The sequence below is a fragment of the Homalodisca vitripennis genome, chromosome 3 (genome assembly GCF_021130785.1).
Source record: "Homalodisca vitripennis isolate AUS2020 chromosome 3, UT_GWSS_2.1, whole genome shotgun sequence".
Classification (NCBI taxonomy): Eukaryota; Metazoa; Arthropoda; class Insecta; order Hemiptera; family Cicadellidae; genus Homalodisca; species Homalodisca vitripennis.
In genome coordinates, this window is record NC_060209.1 from 179,588,060 (window position 1) to 179,610,828 (window position 22,769).

Genomic DNA, 22,769 nt, shown 5'->3' on the forward strand with positions numbered 1-22,769 from the left:
TATCGTTTGTGGTAACATCAACGAAAAAGTTGTGTTGCATAAGATAATTAATCACTCAAAGAGTACAAGTCAAGGCTAGGAAAATCCACTTGCACATAGTGTGTAAGACAGTATACCCTATATAGATATTCTTCAGACGGTGCCGGTGTTTAGATTGTATTTTTTGACAGTAAACGCACATTAATCCAGGAATGTTGTAAATGCAGTGTTCATTGCGTGTCTGAAAACAATTATATTTAGTTTGACTACGGTCTATACTTAGTATTGACTATACTTAGTTACAGTGATTAAAACAGGGTTATTAAAAGAGTCCCCGCGAGGGCTTGATAGTTTCCAGAACGATTACAGGTAAAGAAATAAAACTTGGTATCTCATTACTGCATCTCTAAATATACTTTTTTGAAAAAAAACCATCTTTTTGTCCATGTCAGGGCGATGGCCCGCAAGGAGAAGGTAATCTTAAATGAGAGCATAGCTCGAGTAGTACATCAAATTCAAGTCCTTTACGAATAGACTACAATGCCGCAAATCCGACCTCTAAAGGTTCACTCTTTAATTAAATTACGATGGTTTAAAGTTTGAAACATTTACAACGTAGCTCCTGTTCTAGATGGTTTAATATTCTTGTCTTGGACTCAGGCTGTGAAAGTTAAACCTAGTAAAATTAATACTGGACTTAAGAAATTGTTTTAAGTGGTAGATTAGTGATTTCTTCACATCCAATGAAGATGGATGGAGTTAGGCAAACAATTTAAACAAGCACAGCTCAAGATATAGATCGCTTAAAGTGTAATAGATAAGACGTACACCAAGTAAAGACCCAAATCCCAACCTAAAAATTAGAACTTTCTACTATAATAACTGATACCAGGTGTTTCCCTTTATCATTCATCTCTGCTAAACAACTCCTTTAAAGTGACATGCGCTATTATCGAACTCGGAGAATTGCCGATATATACATGAAGCTTCATGCTAAATTTGAAATCAATAGGTCAGTTTGTTTTCGAAATAGTGTGCGAATAGACACAGATTGACATTTTTCGCAGCCCTACGAGTGATAAGCTTTGGTAACGCTCTGCCAGTGAAAAGGAAAAGACTGAATCAACAACGAAAAAAAAAATGGATGAAAGAGAAAACTAAGTACGTACCAATTGTTGCAGGCGAGCGTCGATGAGTCCGCTCGCCAGTTGATGAGGAACTCAAAACATGACACAGAAGTGGCAGCGTCGTGAGATCTCCAACTTCGAGTACTCCAGGCATGTTCCTCAACACCATCGCTGGTAAGTTCTCAGAGTGCACGTTTTAGTTACAGTTTGTTTCTTTATGAGTGTACAGGCCCAAAAGAAATATGATCGGTGTAAAATGACAAATCTTTGATTTGTCTTCGGATCAGAAGCACAATGTCAATGTCGGTAGGTCTTCATTGGCAAGTTATGTCTCTAAAATCAGAGTAGTGCTTATTGATCAGGCGGATTATTATTCATCTTCATAAGTTGACTTAGGCAAAGTCGCAACTGATCCAGAGAAGTGCGGGGAAACATCTTAACCATTGAAGGAAACAGATTTTTTCCGGAACAAGTACTATCGTTCAGTGAAACACAAAAAAAAATCAGTAACACATTTCGAGATCTGCAATCTGATCTCTTCTTCATGTAAATAAACATAACTACGAAACTAGGTTAAAATAAACAAATCATACCAAAGCGTTGTAACACGCCTAAGTCAGGAATCAGAACCACCATGTCGTGTTTCAGCTTCACTAACTCTAAATCATGCACTTAAATAATAAAAAGGTCCATTCCTGTCCTCCCTTCTATTTTATGTCCGCCATCTTGTTTCTGCCGTGATGATCGCCCTCTGGTCAGTCGTAGGTGGTTGGTAGACGAATGCAGACGTATTGTGACCTGTATTCTGTAGTTCGGTTTTACTATTTAGTGTTGCGTATAGTATTTTTTTATTAAGTGCATGATTTCGTTTTTCCTTCACAATCCGTCCCATCGTCAAAAATAAACACCTAAGTAAAGAATCTTACCCATTGTTCACGTTGGAGGTACTCTCGGATCACCCGTTTAATACTATTTCCCGTTACTTTCTACCAACAAGTTTTCATGTGCCCTGTTGTATTGCTGACAACCGGGTGCCAGGTAAAGACACCGACGGCACTCGCCATCTTTTTTCGAGGTGAAAACCAGAGGAGTCGCTGCCGAGACGCGCGGATGGAAATCAATGACCAAAAAGGAGAGAATACTTTTTTTAGCGATCGTGATTTGTGCCCGTCCGCCATCTTACATCAACTCCTCGTCGCGGCATTCCTCGCATTTGCTGGGTCCTACTCGGTCCTCCGCGCTCCTCGGCGAGCGTAATGTATTCGTAGAGAACGCTGGGAACCGAGCGAGGACCGTTTATAAATACTGCAGGGTCTAGATTATTTTCTTAATTTTCGCTTTGAATTTTGTTTAGACCCAAATACAGTAAATCCGTATTCTCCTGTACTTTTTTTTTCATACGGTAATATTTTGTTTCAACAAAAATTTACCATACTTTATTGAGACCTATTTATCACTATTTTAGTTTGTAGCAATTGCATAACCTTATATTAACAAGCGTATGTTGTGCGTTTTAAAATTTTTGTTTTAGTTTCCTTTTTCCCTTTTTTTTTTTTTAATTTTTATTCTTTTTTTTTTTGTTCTTTTATTTTTTTCTTTTTTTAACCCGTGGGCGACACCATTGATTGTTTTTCAGTTTTTATATTTTATTTTTTGGCCCCTCCGCTTCCTTTTTTTTTTTTTAAATTGGTTTTTTTTTTTTTTTTTTCTTTTTTTTTTTTTTTATTTTTTTTTTTTTTTTTCTCACCTGTCAGATCAATAAGTTTCTGGGATGATAAATAATGTGACGGTAACGGGAAGGGAACTCGCCATCCGATGAAAGAACCAACATGTGGATGGCGTGCAAACAAAAGAGAGCACTAGCAAACGAGCACATTGAGGGATCCCGATGCGGTCTCATTTAGCGGGGCGATGCCCGGGGGCACAGCCCTGGGGAACCGCTCCGTGGCTGACAAATTCCGAAGAGAACGCTCTCACAGGTACTGACGTTTGTTTGGATTTGCTGTCTGTTCAGGGGATTGTTTACACCCCGACAGGCGGCGCCTCTAAATCCCCGGCCGCGGACGCGCGCTACTAATTGATTCTAAGCCCAGAGGCGACCGTCATCGTAGTGCGGGGCGCCTTTATTGGACCCTAGCATGATAACTGATTAGTTTTAGACAGGCTTTACGAAACGTAATCAAATATCGATTACTCTGGAAACTGGCCTTTGTTAGTGTTTACTCTGAATACTCAACAGAAGGCTTGTATCGCCAAGTTGAAATTCTGACAATGGACAGTCTTTAAATCTGTAACACGGTTAAAGATAGATACCGTATAGAAACACGTTAAAAAAGATGATACCTTGCTGTTTATGGATGTATGAAAGTCAAAAAAGGACTCTCTCCGGGCGATGCCCGGGGGCAAAATGAACAGCATTATAAAATTCACGCATGATACACTTACTGCGTTAAAGTATATTACGCAAATCTATTGTTAAAAGTAATATCTATATTAACGTCATATTTTGGTGTACCTTATTTTAGATTGATGTATGGTAATAAGCGAAATAAGTACGATTTGCGTTTAATAAACTTTCTTTTTAAAGCTATAACAACTGACGTTCACAGGCTTGTCTTCTCAGTAGAGTATTACCTATTGATATCAATACAGATCCCATCGTTTCTACAATACTAGAAAGAAATTTTCTCTGTTTTTGTTCGGTATTAGACCAGTACTCTTTTGAGGTCTTTATTTTTGTAGTGGGAAAATGTGTAAGAGTACCAACTAAACTTGGACTGTAGGATGGATAAGGAACTGCTTCGGTGTGAACTTGTAACTGGATGAAGTTAATGAAGACCTCTTTTGCTCTCAGTAGAGTATTCTTTAAATCCCCTTTAAAGTGTTCACTGTTTTTGTTCGGTATTAGATCAGTACCCTTAAAGTCTTTATTTGTAGTGAGACAAATGTGGAAGAGTACCAAACGAACTTGGACTGTAGGATGGATAAGAACTATGCTTCGGTGAACTTGTAACTGGATGAAGTTAATGAAACACCTGCTTTTGCTCTCTTACGCTTTAAATCAGACAAGTGTTTCACTGTTTTTGTGCAATGAAACTCAGTAACTTAAAATTTTGGAGTGTACCATAGAGATTTTTCATTTACTAGGAAACTTGGCTGTAGGATGGATAAGAAATTATGCTTCGGTGCCTTGTACTGCAAAGTTAACAATTAAATATCTTTTGCTCTCTCCCAGACAGCTTCAAAGGGTGTTCAACCAGTGTTTTGTTCGCAAACGGCCCACCGAACTGTAGTGAAAATATATAGGACAAATCATATTGAGTCTTCAAATGCAAAGTGAAAACTGGATCAACTAATCACTAAATATTTCATAGATCACCTTTAATCGCGTTTTTGTTCGCTGTGTACCCTTTCAGGTCTGTGAAATATATATTCACTGTTGAGAGGGACAAAATGTGAAGAGTCAAAATGAGTCTCAACTTGCAAAGACTGTACATGGATAGGATAAAATTTCGGTAAACTTGTAACTGAAGATCACAATTTGAAAGCAGTTTTGTGTTCAGCAAACAGATCAACTGTGAAAGAATGTCAAAAAGCACGAGTAAAATTTTGAAGATAGGAACCACAGAGATTTTCAATTACAAGAAACCTGGCTTAGATTTCTTTTTCAGTTTAAACCTTTGCAATGAATTGTAGTAAGTATATTTTAGTAATTCACGAAGGGACTTGAACTGAATAGATGTATTCTTTGCACGCCCTAAAACTGTTGAAAATATATAGGACAAATCCTTGTCTTTTTCAAATAAAGATTGATCACTAACCTATCCTAAATACATTATAGAAATAATGTTTTTTCCATCACGTATTGCAAAATTTATGAAAGAATGTCATAAAAGACTCTGTCATAATTTAAGAACTGTATGATAAACAATGAAAATCCCTCACGTAGTGTTCAGCAACCAGATTCCCAAGATCTGTAGAATCCGTCCGAGTTAACGATAATTGACAAATTTCGTGCAGTTACTGTCAAGAAACCTTTGTTGTCTTTTTTGATAAAGAGTTCAGATGACTATGTTAGCTAAAACAGGTCAGATATGTTTTTGCTGTACGTTCCAATTAAAAGGAGAATATGTGATACTAAGTTTACCCCCGAACTGATGATTTCAGGCACGGTTGAGACCGTGTAGCAATTCTGTACGTTACCAGTCCTAATCTTTTGCACATCATTGCATTTTTGGTTGTAACGAGTCCTGTAAAGAACGCAGGTCGGTACAAAGGAGTTGTCCACGAACGTACGTGACTGATGTGCACTGAGAATCTGTTAGTTCCAAGTCCTTATTGTGATTAGCTTGGTCGAAACAATCGCAGGGGTTCCGCAACCGCTAAACTATTGGCAACGTTCAGGCACGAGAGTCCTGTACTCGACCTGTTGGCGGGTCGGTGATCGCGAGTGAGAACTGCATCGGGAAACGGTCAGTTTGTCGACGTAATACAGCACTTATAAGGAAGGTACTGAGTGCACGTGAGAACCGCATACCCGATTGTGATTGTGAGCGTCTGACGCAAGATGGCGGTCCGCAACCAGCTCGGGACGAGACGTCACCAACGGGACCAGTTACTCGCCACCATTGTCATCATCCGAACTGTTCGTTATCCGCACGCGTTTTTGCAGCCGGTGCCAGTTTCAACACTTCTTCAGAACCAGCAGAATGCTTCTGGCTTTTCTTGTTCTCCTCTTCTCCTCTCCCGAGATCCGTAATTGGGATAAAAGGCGGTCGGGACCACAACGACATTCCTCTCAACTGCGTGGGCGAAAAAGGTTCCAAATATGTCCGCTTATTTATTGCCTTCATTGGGGTTTTCTGTATCTTTCGACTTTGACTTGAGTCTTGCGATAGTTTTGGTACAGAGATTAAAGTAGTGAGCTTAGGAAGGAGACACGTAGGTTTTTTATTTTCTTTTCCTTATTGACATCATTACACCAATGCAATATTTCTATCACGCATGGTAAATATCAATAAAGCTCTCTTGTGTACCATAGCCCTGAACATTCCCACAAAGCTTTAGGTACTTTTTTCTTAAAGGGGTTCGGAAATTGGAGTTATACGGAAATGTATTATTATACGAAAACATTTTTAGGGGAAATGGTCCCAACCTATTGTTACCTCCTTGGGAACCACAACCACTTAACCTCTCGACTGATTAGAGAGCCACAGCGTACTTACGATTGTGAAATCTGTACTAGCTAGGATACAACCGTTTTCAGAATAATATTTCCATGATAATTGCTCTGGAAACCCTAGAGAACATTCTCATTTTCTAGAGTATATCTTCTCTGTAAAACCCCAACAAACTAAACATATCTTCTACAGGAAGCAATGTCACCCAACTGTTGACGAAAAGTACTTATTTGTGCTGTAGAAACAACATTTCCTATAGGTGGTTATTATGTTTTGTTATGTTCATGAAAATAAGGAATTTACAAAATACTGTATAAAACATAGCTCTCAAAAAGCTCAGAAAAACAAAAACCAACGCGTGGAAATTATTTATTTATAGTTTAATGTAAGTAAGCAATAAAATCCGAATATTATTATGTTTTATATTTTAAAGGTATAAATGTACTAACTAGAAAGGAGAAAGTGTAATTGTTTTTCCGCTGTCAAAATCCGTACTCGACCTCGCTTACTGCAAAGACGACAGTCCTGTGGTTTTCAACACTCTCGCTCTTTAGTAGTTTTGAATTTTTCCCTCTGTGACTGCGTTTAAATCTTCTTTCACACCCAATCTCTTCCCCGTTTCCATTTCTTCTCCTTTCACCTCTCCTCCTCTTGTACTATTAGGTCTTGTCTGCCTCACATTTGGTTACAGGTGTGTAATAATCAAACTACGAGATGTAAATCAGCGAAAACATTGTAGAATTTATAAAGTCGGAAACTGTTTTTACACTGTTAGTTAGGAACTCTCAAGAGCAGTACATCAGTTGCATGAACATAAATTCTGAATATTAGAATTAATAATTCGTATAGATAGTTCAACTAAAATCATAAAGCACAACTTTTTCATTATCTTATATAATATGTATTAATTTATTTAATATTTAATCGTAAAAAATTCAATTAAACAAGTGCAATTGAGTTGAGTTATTTACTTAGTGAGTTTTTTAAACGGATCAATGTATAAACTGTATACCTGGCGTAACAAAAAACTCGAAGTGTGTTAAGTTCCATTTTACCCTTCCGCTTAGTGCAGCTTCAGAAATTGGACACTAGTACAGATTTGACTCCTGGAATCTGGATCCGTATCTCCTGAAGAGGTCGATAAAGTGTTGGCGACAAAGACTTTTCAAAACGAACTTTAGGGTCGTTACATCGGAGACACCTAGGTTACAAAGGAAGCTTCAGCCTGGTTACCCACCAACTATACATTGTAATCAATATGAAGAGAGAGATAATTTTCGTCTCATCAGGTTGCACAGTTAAGTGCACTAAGATGTTTAGGCGTGATATCAATCTACGGCGGAGCAACCAAGTTTTCTACTCGTAACGTAGCCACGTGGTGGGAAGAGTTCATTCAATGCGAATATTAAGTTCCATTTCACCTTCCACTTAGTGCAGCGTCTGAAATCTGACTGTACAGGTGTCGAATCGATACATAAATATGTCTTGAACGTCTTCGTCGTGTCCGATTGTTTTTTGGATCTCTTAAAAAAATATGTGGAACTCCAAATTCCAGGAATCGGTCTGTTCTAAGGAGTCTGAGTTTACGTGTTATGTTTAGAAAATTCAGAGTGTCTTCGATGGACCAAAAACGAGTTTTGAGAATCAAAACTGTGGCGATTGTGCTTTATGATATATATTTTTAGGCAGAGACATAAGCGAAAATGTAAGACCAAGAAATGTACTACTAGGTGCAACAAGCAATGCCGATCAGATCTTTTCCCTTCCACAAGTCCCCTCCCAAATGTGTTCCCTTCTCTAACCAACATGCTTGCTAGCCCCTACTAACTCCTAGGTTGCGGTACTGAACATTGCAATTCTGCCTCCGCCAGCAAGAGCCTAGGGGTTAAGGTCAGACTAGCCCAGTGGTGTAGGCCGGGCCGATATCCACAACCCACAACACGGACGTAGTACACGGAGGTGGTGAGACCTCATATTATAGATGACTTTTCCCGTCTCTCGCCACGCCCACAGCACCGCAAGACAGCCCCCGGCACCGCCCCCATTGCACAGGGGACAACCGTTTAAATTATTGTGACACTCGGGTAATTTATGGCCCCTAAATCTTAAACAAACGAAACTGGGAGGTCTGAGAGTTATTGAGTCATTTCGTCAAAACTCTCAGTTCCGCCGCTATTCATCCGGTGTGGTCTACTGTCGTGACCGCACTTTTGTTTTGGTTTCTGTTGTTTCTTTGGCAATATTTTTTGCCAATTTCCAATTTCGATTTGCAAAATTTTACAGCTCACTTGAAGGGTTGACATTAGTATGAGGCTACTCTGTGATGGAATCGGCCTTCCTGTGTCACCACAGACCCATTCAGTGGCAGTGGAATCTATAAAGGTGTCTCATAAAGGTTTAAATTTGCTATTGGATCATGTATTATGGCAGGCAGCAACGACACTGCTATAGCTGGAATTTCCGAGATTCAGGCTCCAAGCGGAATAGTGCGACTTTTTCTTGGGGTGCTATTCAAAAGTTATAGTGTCGAAATGTTCTTTGGGAGTTATACATTGTGTCCCACAAAGGTGTGCACCTTAATATTTTGTTATTGATATCTGCAATAGGAATAAAAAAAGGCAGGTGCCGTCAGCAACACATAAAAAGACGAAGCGAATTTATATACTAGTCTCATAGATTCACCGGACATAAAGTTTTGTGCTTTTTTCTGAGATGTTATCTAAAAGAAAACGTTACTCCCACGACACAGAAAACCAATGAGGATCCAAAAAGACCGATAGAAATATAAATGTGTAATATCCATATGCGGAAATATTTTGGAATGTGTATGAGGTTTTGTTCGATACTGCTACCAATATCATACCGCGGAACAGTGGTTTTAATCTAAATAAGTTTTTTTGCAGGATAAGAAAATTGTTCAACTCCCGTATAAAGCATAAAGTTTCCATAAGCTATTGCTGTTATACTGTAGCAATTAAATGTAAAATAACTCAATAGTTATTAAAGATCTGCCACAATAAAATGTCGTTATACACAGTACTTGCAGCTGTTTTAAAGTATGCATTGTTGCCCGCAATTTTGTTTCTATTGCAGTTATCAACGTCAAAGTGTTAAGATAGGCTTATATTTTTTAATGTTTCCAACGTGTGTATGCAAAACATTAGTACCAATATGCAGGCGTGTAATCATCAGGAAGCTGTTAAAAATAATGTAAATCTTCTTCGTAGGACACACGGTTAATAATAATGACAAATACTAAGAACCTGTTTGTCTAAGCTAGTAACAATGTTTTGATTCACTCACCCGTTACTTTCATCCTTAATTTACGGTCACCTAAAATATATTCTCGGGGGATGATGGCTAATATTAGTTACTGCTAGGAGAATTTTGCCTCAGACACTGAAAATCCCCTGTCAAGCTAACAACGTGCAAGGCTCCGGTCCCTGCAGAAGGATAAGTTTCCACAATCACCTTATATTCATTGGTTGTAGTTAGGAATCCCCTGTCAAGCGAACAACGTTGCATGGCTCCGATCCTTGCAGATGGATATATTTCCTTCCACAATCACACCTTAGATCATTGTATGTACTTAGGAATCCCCCTGTTCAAGCTACAACGTGCAAGGCTCCGGCTCCCTTGCAGAAGGATTGTTTCCACAATCACCTTAGATCATTGGTTGTAGTTAGAAATCCCCTGTCAAGGTACAACGTGCATGGCTGCACTCCTTGCAGAAAGGATGTTTCTACAATCACCTTTAGATCAATTGGTTGTAGTTAGAGAATCCCTGTCAAGGTTCACAACGTGCAAGCTCCGGTCTTTGCAGAGGGATGTTTCCACAATCATCTTAGATCATTGGTTGTAGTTTAGAATCCCCCCTGTCAAGGTACAACGTGCAAGGCTGCACTCCTTGCAGAAGGATGTTTCTACAATCACCTTAGATCATTGGTTGTAGTTAGAATCCCCTGTCAAGGTACAACGTGCATGAGGTTCCGTCCTTGCAGAGGAATGTTTCCACAATCACCTTAGATCATTGGTTGTAGTTAGAAATCTCCTGTCAAGGCTACAACGTGCATGGCTGCCACTCCTTGCAGAAGGATGTTTCTACATCACCTTAGATCATTGGTTGTAGTTAGAAATCTCCCTGTCAAGCTAACAGCGTGCAAGGCACCTTTCCGGTCCTTGCAGAGGGATGTTTTCCACAAATCACCTTAGATCATTTGGTTGTAGTTAGAAAATCCCCTGTCAAGGGTACAACGTGCATGGCTTCTCCGGTCCTTGCAGAGGGATGTTTCCACAATCACCTTAGATCATTGGTTGTAGTTAGAAATCCCCTGTCAAGTACAACGTGCATGGCTGCACTCCTTGCAGATGGTTGTTTCTAAATCACCTTAGATCGATTGGTTGTAGTTAGTGAATCCCCTGTCAAGGTACAACGTGCATAGGCTCCGGTCCCTTGCAGAAGGGATGTTTCCACAATCACCTTAGATCATTGGTTGTAGTTTAGAAAATCTCCTGTCAAGGTACAACGTGCATGCTCCACTCCTTGCAGAAGGATGTTTCTAACAATCTAAACACCTTAGATCATTGGTTGTAGTTAGAAATCCCCTGTCCAAGGTACAACGTGCATGGCTGCCCCGGTCCTTGCAGAAGGATAAGTTTTCCACAATCACCTAGATCATTGGTTGTAGATTAGAAATCCCCTGTCAAGGTACAACGTGCATGGCTGCACTCCTTGCAGAAGGATGTTTCTACAATCACCTTAGATCATTGGTTTGTAGTTAGAAATCACCCTGTCAAGGTACAACGTGCAAGGTTCCATGGTTCCTTGCAGAGGGATGTTTTCCACAATCACCTTAGATCATTGGTTGTAGTTAGAAATCCCCTGTCCAAGGTACAAACGTGGCATGGCTGCACTCCTTGCAGAAGGATGGTTTCTACAATCACCTTAGATCATTGGTTGTAGTTAGGAATCCCCTGTCAAGGTACAACGTGCAAGGTATCCGGTCCTTGCAGAGGGATGTTTCCACAATCACCTTAGATCATGGTTGTTGTACTTATGAATCCCCTGTCAAGCTACAACGGTGCATGGCTGCACTCCTGCAGAAGGATGGTCCACTACCTTATATCTATTAGGAATCCCCCCTGTCAAGGTATAAACAACGTTGCATGGCTCCCACTCCTTGCAGAAGGATGTTTCCACAATCACCTTAGATCATTGGTTGTAGTTAGAAATGATCCTGTCAAGGTACAACGTGCATGGCTCCTCACTCCTTGCAGAAGGATGTTTCCACAATCACCTTAGATCATTGGTTGTAGTTAGAAATCCCCTTGCTTCTCCAATGTTACAACGTGCAAGCCTCTGGTCCTTGCAGAAGGATTAAGTTTTCCTAACAATCACCCTTTAGATCATTGGTTGTGGTTAGGAAATCCCCCTGTCAAGGGTACAACGTGCATGGTCCACTCCTTGCAGAAGGATGCTAACAATCCACCGTTAGATCATTGGTTGTAGTTAGGCAAATCCCCGTTCAAGGTACAACGTGCAATGATCCGGTCCTTGAGAGGAAATGTTCCACAATGCAACCTAGATATATTGTTTGTACTTATGAAAATCTGTCAAGCTACAACTTGTTAGATGTTGCCGTGTATAGGAAAGTCAAGCTACAACGTGCAAATCCACTCTTTGTAGAAGGATATTTGGATCCACAAATCACTAGATCATTGGTTGTAGTTAGAAAATCCTGTCCAAGGTACAACGTGCATTCCATTCCTAGAAGGATGTTTCCACAATCACCTTTAGATCATTGGGTTGTAGTTAGAAATCCCCTGCTTCTACAACGATGGTTGTAACATCAGTGAACCCGCGATGGTTTGTCCTAAGCCGACATTTTACTAACCTATTTAGACATTTCGGTTGTGGGCACCTTTATAATACAGAGCATGGCTCTGAATTTAGAAGTATACATTAGCCAGTGCTTTTATGTGTAGGTTTAATCAACCCGGGAATCCGTGAGTGGCAGAATATTTAAAAAATATTTCCACATTATTTAGATCATTGGGCGGCTTAATACAGACACTAAGAACAGTTTGTCAAGGTAGCTTGGATCGGCTCAATTAGCGCTCCCTAATGCGGAGTAATATCGACATGTGGAGAGAAATATACTGTCATTATCACAATAAGTGCATATGCTTTTCCACTCCCACGGACTGTGTTAATCACCGTGTAGTTTGAAATTCCGGTCGTAATTGAGACAATGTGCACCACTGTGGTCCGGTCTCGTAAACTAGAGAGTTTAGCTTTGATCGGACACACGTACACGTCCACTGCAGAAGTGGGATTGGTTACGTTGATCTTGGTTGTTAAATAATCTCCATAGCCGTGCCGCGCCGCTTCCACAACCACAGTTACACTGGTGACACAATCTAACACATGTCCACTCATCGTCCTGTCATAGGTTACAAGTGCTCGGGCTCCACTCCGTGGCAGAAGGTAAACGGTTTATGCCAGCACCGTTGATAATTGGTTGTAGTTATTGTCAATAGCTCGTAATGGCCCCACGCTGCCATTACAAACCGTTCACACTTCTAGAATCTTTCTTATTTCGGTGTCCTGTATGAACGTGTTAAAATGTGCATGCACTCCCGTCCTTAGCTTTTTTTCAGTGTCTGACTACTGTACCAATGTCGAGCTCTTATGTGCTTTAAAATTACTATCCTTGTACAGAAGGATAAGTTTGATCACTTCATCATGTCTGATGTACTTAGGAATCCCCTGTCACCCAGGCAGTACAAGTGTTCTACTACACTGTCCTCGAGGGATGTTTTATACAATCACCTTACATATTACACATTTCAGACTATGTGCTCCATCCTTAGGATGTTTTAATTTTCATTTTTAATTTTCATTGTTGAATCTCCTGTCAACTATTTAAGTGTACGGTGAATAGGATTCCCTTCATCGCCCCAGATGGTAAATTACAAAAATTTAAATGCTCCCACGAATTGGTTTCCAAAAAATACCCAGGGGTAATAAGTAGTTTAAATCGCTCTTAAAATCGAAACTGCGATAAAATTCCAGGTTGTTCCGTAACAAAAATTAAATATGGATACCATTTTGGTAAAATTAGCGTGTTGGTTTTTAGAAAGTGTTTCAAAATTGATTTTCATAGTGAACAAAAAAATTACGAAGGCCCCTCTTACAAATATAGTTTCCAGTCAGACTTATGGTTTAACCTACAATACTAAAAAACAAAACCACACCCACAATGTTGAATTTTCAAGGTTTAAACTGTGCAGGTCACTCCAAGATATGGTCTTCTTACACCACAAATCACCTAGATCAAAAAAATTTCTCTCTCTGATCACGGTATATCCCTAATCACTTTACAAGATATGTTTCTTACACTTGCCTGTCTATTCCTGCTCGTGTTGTGTTTTTTTATAAATAAATCACATCTCAAAACGTGTAGATGCGAATAAATCGGAACTTGGTAGTTATTTTAAGCGCGTCAGTACAATGTAAAGGATATTAGCAAAAATTAAATAAATATAATTTTCCGATTCAAAATGGCGGCATTTAAACGTTTTCAGAAAATTAAAGTAACCCTACGAAACCCGTTAGTACACACGACATCCTTTTTAATAACAGTGTTTTGTTTGTAATGTAAAATACAAATACAACGATATTCTATTTGTTTATACTGATGGAAACATAAACTAGTTCTAAGGTACCTATTTTAATCTGTAGGTGGCTCCTTACTTACTGATTTGAAAGGTACTCTATGCCAAGTGATGGCGTTTTTTTTAATAACTGGTTTTTAGTCCAATAAGTATACAATTACATTTGACAATGAGAGAGTATTAAACCACATTTATTCTGTTTATTTATCGATCGATATTCAGGACAAACGATTATCAACAATTTTGGTTCCTTTATTTTAGGTGTATTGACAATTTTTTCTCTAACGTCGTCTTGGTTTTCCACATCACCCGGGATTTTTGCTTTTAAAATTTTTAAAAGTCCGCCATTTTGAAATTATTAACGATAGATTTTTCTTTCGGCAGAAAGTAACATCCTAATTAGACATACACCATGTGCCAAATTAATAATGCCTTAGACTTTTTAATGTTTTTTTAATAGATTAAAATATAATTAAACAGATTATGTAGAAAGCTAGAAGAAGCTAATAGAGGAACATTTTATTTTCATCTATTTCGTTTCTCACAATGATTCCCTCACATAAAAAATACAGTGTGTTAATCAGTGTAAAAACTGTCACTAAACCGTTAAGATATTATTATATTGGCTTAGAAGAGTCGAAATCTAAATGCAACTAATGGTCCACTATCTCTTTTCATGTATCGTTGGTTGTACATGTTTTTAGATAACAATCATACGTACTATATAACTAATAAACGACCTGTAAAACCAACGTTAGTAAACTCTTTATGTGATCATTTAAATTTCAAAACGGTAGTCATTTCAAACAATTAAATTAAAATATATGAAAACGTACTAATTTTACAAAAACGTACTAAAACAATTTTTTTCATGAAAATTGATAAAAAAAAAAAAAAGGGCACCTGTTATACTCGGATTTCACATAATTGGATCTTATTGCAATTTTAGTTTAACCATGCATCCACTTTCAACTTACCTCACAATGCGGTTAACAGCTGTGGGTTTACAAAGGAACAGTGTTAATTTGATAATTATAAGATAAATATTTTTTCAACTGTTTATCTGTTCTTTTCCTGGGAGTGGAATAATGAAAATCGCTTGTTAATAAACTGCTTCAGCAGCGGAAATTGTTTTTATAAAAAGTACCTTGTTTTTCTGTTCTAATATAAAAATAGTAATATGTTAAATTTATCCTTACAAATACTATGTTAATAATGATGTTTTCAGTTTATACTTATTTTTTGTAGTTTATAATTATTTTTAAATATGTATATAACCGGCGTCGCGCGCAATTAAAAAAATGTTTTTTGGATCGACAAGAAATGTTTGAAGTTTATTTTTTGACGATGGAAGGATGTGAAAGAGGCATGGTTTTTCGGACATTTGCCATCGTTCAATGATACAAAAAGAATTAGTAACCACACTGGAACTTTTTGTATTACTAAACGTTTGGAAAATGTCAGAAATCCTATTTCCTTCACAACAGAAATGATTATTCTACTCATAACGTAGCGTAGCTTTATGGGAAGAGTTTATTTTTCGGAGTGCGAATTGTGAGTTCAGCTCCATTTCGTCGTCAACATTAGCTTTGGACCTCTTAAGATAGACGTGGACTCAGATTCCATGATCTTGAAGTAAGTGACAGCGTCCCAGTGAACTAAGTTGAATTTTAGCTGCAATCAATATTCGCATTAAACTCAATAGTTTAATGTTATAATCAGCTGATTACAGCAGGTTTAACACTAAAACAGCTGATTAATGTGGCTCACAGCAGTTTCTCTTCACAATAATTGACAGACTGTTTGATATGTAATGGTAAAAATAAAGCTTTTACACAATTTTAAATAGGTCTTTGTTATACAACTATATATCAAATGTTAATTTTATTACAAACCACTCTCAAATTAAAAGTAGCTAAGAAGTGAAAAAACAAAATGAGGGTTGTTTGAGTAAGTTACTGAGTTAAAAAAAAATAATTGTCACTCTGAAATTCCTTAATGAGAATAATTACAAATTGTAGGATGTTCTAAGAATCTGCCTTTCACGAAACTCCTTTTAATTTCCTACGTTTTGTATTTTCAATTGCTTTCACTCCAAGCCACGCTTCTTTTTCATATACTTACATTCGTGCATAATTTTACCTGCCTGTATTATCGTTCCGTTTATTCTTGGAACTCGTAACTTGTATCTGACAACCCCCGCTAAACCAACCTTTAACACTTTTCATTGTGCCCTACTTAAACTGTAAATGGTTTTGGCGTTCATTTAATGCCTTTGTGATTCCTAAACAGCTTACTTCAAGGATGCCATAAAGTGATACATACTCATTGCTTCTTAGAGTGTTTGTAAAAATATAATACAACTAACTGAAAGAGACCTAATTATTACAGCTGTATAATTCTTGATTCTTTAGCCAGACTCAAGAAGTGTCACACAGAACGTCGAATTCATTTTTCCCTAATCGCCACAAATCTCACTATAAATTCTGTGAAGTTCGTGGGCCATCAAACGTTTTGTCGGCCTCGGCTCTAGAAGCGCTTCAATAGGTTATTTTAGGCCATTTCCATTCCACACGACAAGGCTGAGGGCTGTCACGGCTGGGCCGCTCCGGGCTTTATTGTGGACGTAAAGCCGCGCATTTTGAATGTGGGAGTAGCGCGTGCGGGTGCGGTGGCGGGTTACCACTTACTCGTAGTCACCACCCTTGTGAGCCTACACTGCCCGGGATATTTCGCAATGAAAGAGTCAGAGCACGCGTCGTGTGGCCACTTGCTCAGTGGTTCATCTCTTATCCCTACTTACTCATAGGTCGACCTTGTGCGAGCCTACACTGCCCGGGATATTCGTCACTGAAAGAGTCAGACCACGCGGTCGAGGGCCACTTGATAGTGGTACATCTGTTTATAACAAATTCCCTACTTAACTCATAAAGGTCGCCCTTGTGTAAGCCTACACTGCCCTGATATTCGCAATGAAGAGTCAGACCACGCGTCGAGGGCCACTTGATTAGTGGTTACATCTGTTATCCCTACTTACACTCGTAGGTCGAACTTGTGTGAGCCTACACTGAAAACCCGGGATATTCGTAATGAAGAGTCAGACCACCGCCGTGTCGAGGCCACCTTGATAGTGGTTCATCTCTATCACTACTTACTCGTAGGTCGACCTTTGTGTAGTCTACAAGACTGGCCGGGATATTCGTAAATGCGGTAGAGTCAAATCCACCGCGTCGAGGCCACTTGATAGTGGTTCATCTTCTTATCACTACTTACTCATAGGTCGACCTTGTGCGAGCCTACACTGGCCCGGGATATTCGTAATGAAGAGTCAGACCACGCGTCGAGGGCCACTTGATAGTTGGTTCATCTCTTATCACTACTTACTCATACCAGGTCAACCTTGTGTGAGTCTATTACACTGCCCGGGATATTCGCAATGAAGAGTCAGCACCACTGGGTCGAGTGGCCACTTGCTAGTGTTCCTTCTGTTATTGCTTAGGTTTTACACAAGTTCGCCCTTGTGGTTTCATCTGTTATCACTACTTACTCATAGGTCGACCTTGTGTGAGTCTACACTGCCCGGGATATTCGCAATGAAGAGGTTCAGAGCACGGGTCGTGTGGCCACTTGCTAGTGTAGGTACGTTCAGTATTGCTACTTACACATAGGTCGCCCTTGTGGTTCATCTGTTATCACTACTTACTCATAGGTCGACCTTGTGTGATCCTACACTGCCCGGATATTCGCAATGAAGAGTTAGAGCACGGTCCGTGTGTGGCCCACTTGCTAGTGAAAACCAAGAAAACAGTAAACATCTGTTTCCCGACGATTGCAATTTCTACTGATTTTACTCATACATAGGTCGCCCTTGTGGTTCATGCCCTGTTATCACTACATACTCATTTAGGTCGACCTCGTGTGACCTACACTGGACTGCCCGCGATAATTCGCATGAAGAGTCAGACCATGGGGTCGTGTGGCCACTTGCTAGTGGTTCATTCTGTATTGCTACTTACACATAGGTCGCCCCTTTGTGTTCCATCTGTTATCGCACATTATAAACAGGTCGACCTTGTGGTGAGTCTACACTTCCCCCGGGATACTTCGCAATGAATGATTCAAGCAGCACGGGTCCGTGTGGCCAACTTGCTATTGGTAAAAATAAAGCTCTGTTTATTGCTACTGTACACATAGGTCCCCATCTTATATCGCTCTATCAAATGTTATCTATACACTAGCATGTGCGTGGATATCACTATGAAATCCTTTAATTGTGAAGATTATAATTCCGCAACTGTGAAACGGGAGTTGGCCACTTGCCTAGTGGTTCTTCCTGTTATTGCTACTGCATAATTTTACCCATGTCTGTATTCTTGTTCATCTTTCCTCTGTTATCACTACTCGTTATCGACCTCCCCGCGTCGACCTTGTGTACACCCCGATATTGCCTTAGTGTGTATTCAGAATCATTGCTTCTGCGTACGTGGGACAACTGATATAGCCCAATCTTTTTGGTTACTATACTCATCAGGTACACTACTTAGAGTCGGCCTATCGTCGAACTATCATGGTTGCGTGGTGTCAAAACTGAGCTCGTGTGCTACTGCCCGGTAGACTTGTTTGTGGTGGGTCTTCAGTCAAGCTAGTCTTGGCCACATAGAGTCTCGCACGCTGTCTGTGATTGCTAGTGTGTACGACTTACACATAGTCGACCCTTGTGGTTCTCTGTGCTATCAGAAGCTACACATGTCTGTGGCCACTTGCTAGTGGCTCTATACATAGCATGAGGAAATGCCCGGGATACGCATGTTATCGAAGAGTCAGCACCACTTGCTGGGTCGTGTGGCCACTCATCTCTTATCCCTACTTTCTAGTGGATATTCTTCTGTTATATGCTACTTACACATAGGTCACGCCCTTGTGGTTCATACTTATGCTACTTACAATATCACCTACTTAGTCATAGGTCGACCTTGTGTGAGTCTACACTGCCCGGGATATTCGCAATGAAGAGTCAGAGCACGGGTCGTGTGGCCACTTGCTAGTGGTTCTTCTGTTATTGCTACTTACACATAGGTCGCCCTTGTGGTTCATCTGTTATCACTACTTACTCATAGGTCGACCTTGTGTGAGTCTACACTGCCCGGGATATTCGCAATGAAGAGTCAGAGCACGGGTCGTGTGGCCACTTGCTAGTGGTTCTTCTGTTATTGCTACTTACACATAGGTCGCCCTTGTGGTTCATCTGTTATCACTACTTACTCATAGGTCGACCTTGTGTGAGTCTACACTGCCCGGGATATTCGCAATGAAGAGTCAGAGCACGGGTCGTGTGGCCACTTGCTAGTGGTTCATCTGTTATCCCAGTTATCGTATGTCCTTTAGGGTTTCAAATTTAAAGCACAAGTGTATAACATGAACTACAAATTTCTTTACCTGCGTTGTAAGGATGTCTTGCAGTAAAATCTTCTAGGGTACATATGCCGCACGGTGAAATCATCGCAAATAGTTGGGGTTGCTATGAGATTCTTAAAACGAGTATTGAATGAAAATTTTACTTTTTGTTTTTTTGGGACAGTTGAGAACAAGAAGCGTATGACACCTCTAACATAAACTTCGGGAGGGGAGCTCTCATTGACAACTAATTCTTGAACTTACTGTTACACTTCAAAATCAAAATCAAATCAAATCATATTTTATTGCATTTTTACAATTTTACATTGCATTGCAAATGTCATTAAATCATTTTGTAAATAGTTTTCACACATGCCAAAGTTAAAGCATTCACACATGCACCCAAACCTACACTTCCACACATTCACTCAAGCACACTCTCACCGACTCCAGATCCTATGCCTCTCATAAATTCCAGCGGCTCATCATGAATTCATCGACAGAGTAGAACGCTCTAAACACCAATAGGCGTTTTATACGAGTTTTGAATTGGTTTTATTGTTGGAGTTCTTTATACTTTCCGGGAGCTTATTGATTAATCTGACACCAACTTATTGTGGCAGGTGCTGCGTAAGCGTCAGCCTGTGCTGTTGGGCTCGATAGTTGTCCCTGCCTCTTGTTTCATATTGGTGAATGTCCACACCGCGGACCATAAGTGCATTTTGATTTGCAATACATGATCACGTCGTATATGTAGAGGCAGGGCAATGTCAGAAATTCAAGCTCCCTAAAATATTCCCTGCATGACTCTCTGTAATTTAACTTTCCAATTATTCTGACAGCCTTTTTTGGAGTCTAAAGACTCCCTCAAATTTGTTTTTGGCACAGCCTCCCCAAAGTCTCACTTCATACGCAAAGTGTGGGTGAATTAGGCCATAGTAGGCCATTTTTAGAACTTTAGGGGAACATAGCTTTGCTAGGTGGCGCAAGGCGTATATGCCTGCTGAAATTTTAGCACACATATTGTCGACGTGGTCATCCCAGGTTAATCCTCTATCAAGGAACAATCCTAGAAACTTTGTGGAGTATGTTTCCTCTAAAAGGACATCATCCACAAATACAGCTGGCCGTTCTGAAAGCTGTACAACATTCGATTTGGATTGGCTTGTTTCCAAGTTCATTTCAGCAAAGTCTTGAATGCAGGAATCGAGTTCTATGAACGTTGTGACTTCCAGTTCTTGCAATGTTTTGCTTTTAAAACAGAGAGTCGTGTCGTCAGCATACTGAACAAGTTTTCCATGCTGGATCACAGAATTCAATCTACTGACATAAATCAGGAATAAAAGAGGCCCAAGAATAGATCCCTGAGGGACACCATGAGGCACTTTAATTTTGTTTGATGAGACGTTCGAAATCTCCACTGTCTGATCTCGCTCCTTTAGGTAGGAGGCTAGCCATAACCGTGGAAGCCCCCGAACGCCACATCTCTCCAACTGGTGCAACAGTATCTCATGATGCACACAGTCAAATGCTTTGGACAGGTCAAGAAATATGCTAAGCACATGTTCTCGCCTCTCTAATCCATCGACAACATTGTCCAAAAGGTTATTCACGGCATCGATTGTGGATCTATTTTTTCTGAATCCAAATTGCTCTTGATTCAGAACTAGCTTGTTTTCCAGAAAGCTTTCAAGTCTTTCATAGAAAACCTTTCCAAAAATTTTGCTAAACACGGGCAGAATTGAAATAGGACGATAGTTGCTTGCAATGCAAGGATCGTCCTTTTTAAAAATTGGAATGACTTTGGCTGTCTTCAGAAGCGATGGAAAAGTTCCAGATTCAAATGAAAAATTTATCAATTTTGTGAGTGGTTCCAATATGTGCCTGAAGCAGCGTTTAAGTAACCACACTGACATCCCGTTTCTGTCACATGTTTTTTTTCGAATTCAATCCCTGTATGACGCGTGCTACCTCCCTCTCGCACACAGGAGCCAGAGCCATGGATAGCACTTATAGGATAGCATTCTCAGGTTTGTGCTCAGATCTTTGTGTGTATACATAGTTTTAGAATAATCTAATTACACCGAACTACGAAGGGCATTCAATAATTAAGTTCGACGCATACAGCAGAAGACGTAAGTATACATGCGAACGGATGATCTGGTTCAGAACTTACTAGTTATCTGCACTTTTCCGGTAATCTTGGGATAGCGTCAAATGTGTGGTTTGGCAGAAATTACTTAAAAGCTATTCCGTGGCTAGAGGACGACGATTCGAGTGATGAATATTAAGTTTAGGTTTCGCATACCAAGTTAATATTTTAGACCCTGTAAAAAATAATTTAACGAAGTGTTGGTGTTTATTGAAGGAGACATTAGGAAAAAGGATGACTGGAGAAGACAGTATCTCCATAGGAACGACTACCGTCGAGCTTGCTTTCATTCTAATAGTCGCCCCCGTTGTAATTCCAAAACATGCATGCGGATGGATTTCCATATGCGTTGACACATTTGATAAGCTGGGATCGATTTCGTTCGTTCGCTTTCTGTTGTGGTTTGGAAAAACCCCGTTTTTATGTTCACAGCAAGAGTGTTTCTTACTTTCAACATAATCCACACCAACTGTAATGCATGTGTTCCAGCGGATTATTAGATGTGTATACCGAACGCAAAGAATTCTTTGTTATGATTTTATCTAATTTCCACAAATATATAAACATCGTCGTTATCTTGGAATTTTTTCCCGCATAATGGATCCTTCGATCGAATGAAGTCAGGTCTATAAGGGGAATAAGGTAGTACCTCGTAGAAGTTTTGTCAATAGTTACACAAGTCAGTTGATTAGTATAAGGATGTGCGTTGTCTAGCTGGAGAAACACACCTCTCTTCTGAAATTCGCAGTTTTTCTTTTGGCTGGTTTCACATAGTTTAAAATCATATAAGGGTACTGGCTATTTGTTGCACATAGTTCTTCGAGATAACTGCGAAAAATTCGAGTTTAAATTGAAAGTGTGACATTTCAACTGGCCCACCAGAATCACCGAGTCTCGATCACGATCACTTTAGAATTGTTATAGAACTGTTTACACACAAGTAAAAATGTCACCGGTCTATACAACTTGTACAATTCACTTTAGCCATTCTAGAATATATATTAACTCATTTTTCATCTTCAACAAGTAAACAAATCACAAAACGCTGTTTAACCAACGTGGAAGTTTCAATTGGACTCACCACTTAATTTTGAGGTTATGAACACAGCAGTGTTTCATGCTTTTCCTACAAGATACGTGAATTAGTAGGATTTATTTTTACATTGAAGATGTGAATAAAAATCAAAGAGGTGCACTCCTTTTCTATATGTTCTCTCTCATACTTAGCTTAGTAAAAATAGAAACATATACCGTAAAAAC

General features: G+C 39.5%; 1 protein-coding gene across 1 annotated transcript in view; it reads left to right on the forward strand.

Moving 5' to 3' along the window:
• Nucleotides 1-22,769, forward strand: part of LOC124357822 (neurobeachin-like) — a 628,187-nt gene that overhangs the window by 578,862 nt on the left and 26,556 nt on the right. Inside the window, 3 exon segments of the mRNA XM_046809880.1 lie at nucleotides 1,142-1,202; nucleotides 1,204-1,254; nucleotides 1,256-1,280. Of these exon segments, the coding sequence (XP_046665836.1) occupies nucleotides 1,142-1,202; nucleotides 1,204-1,254; nucleotides 1,256-1,280 (137 nt within the window).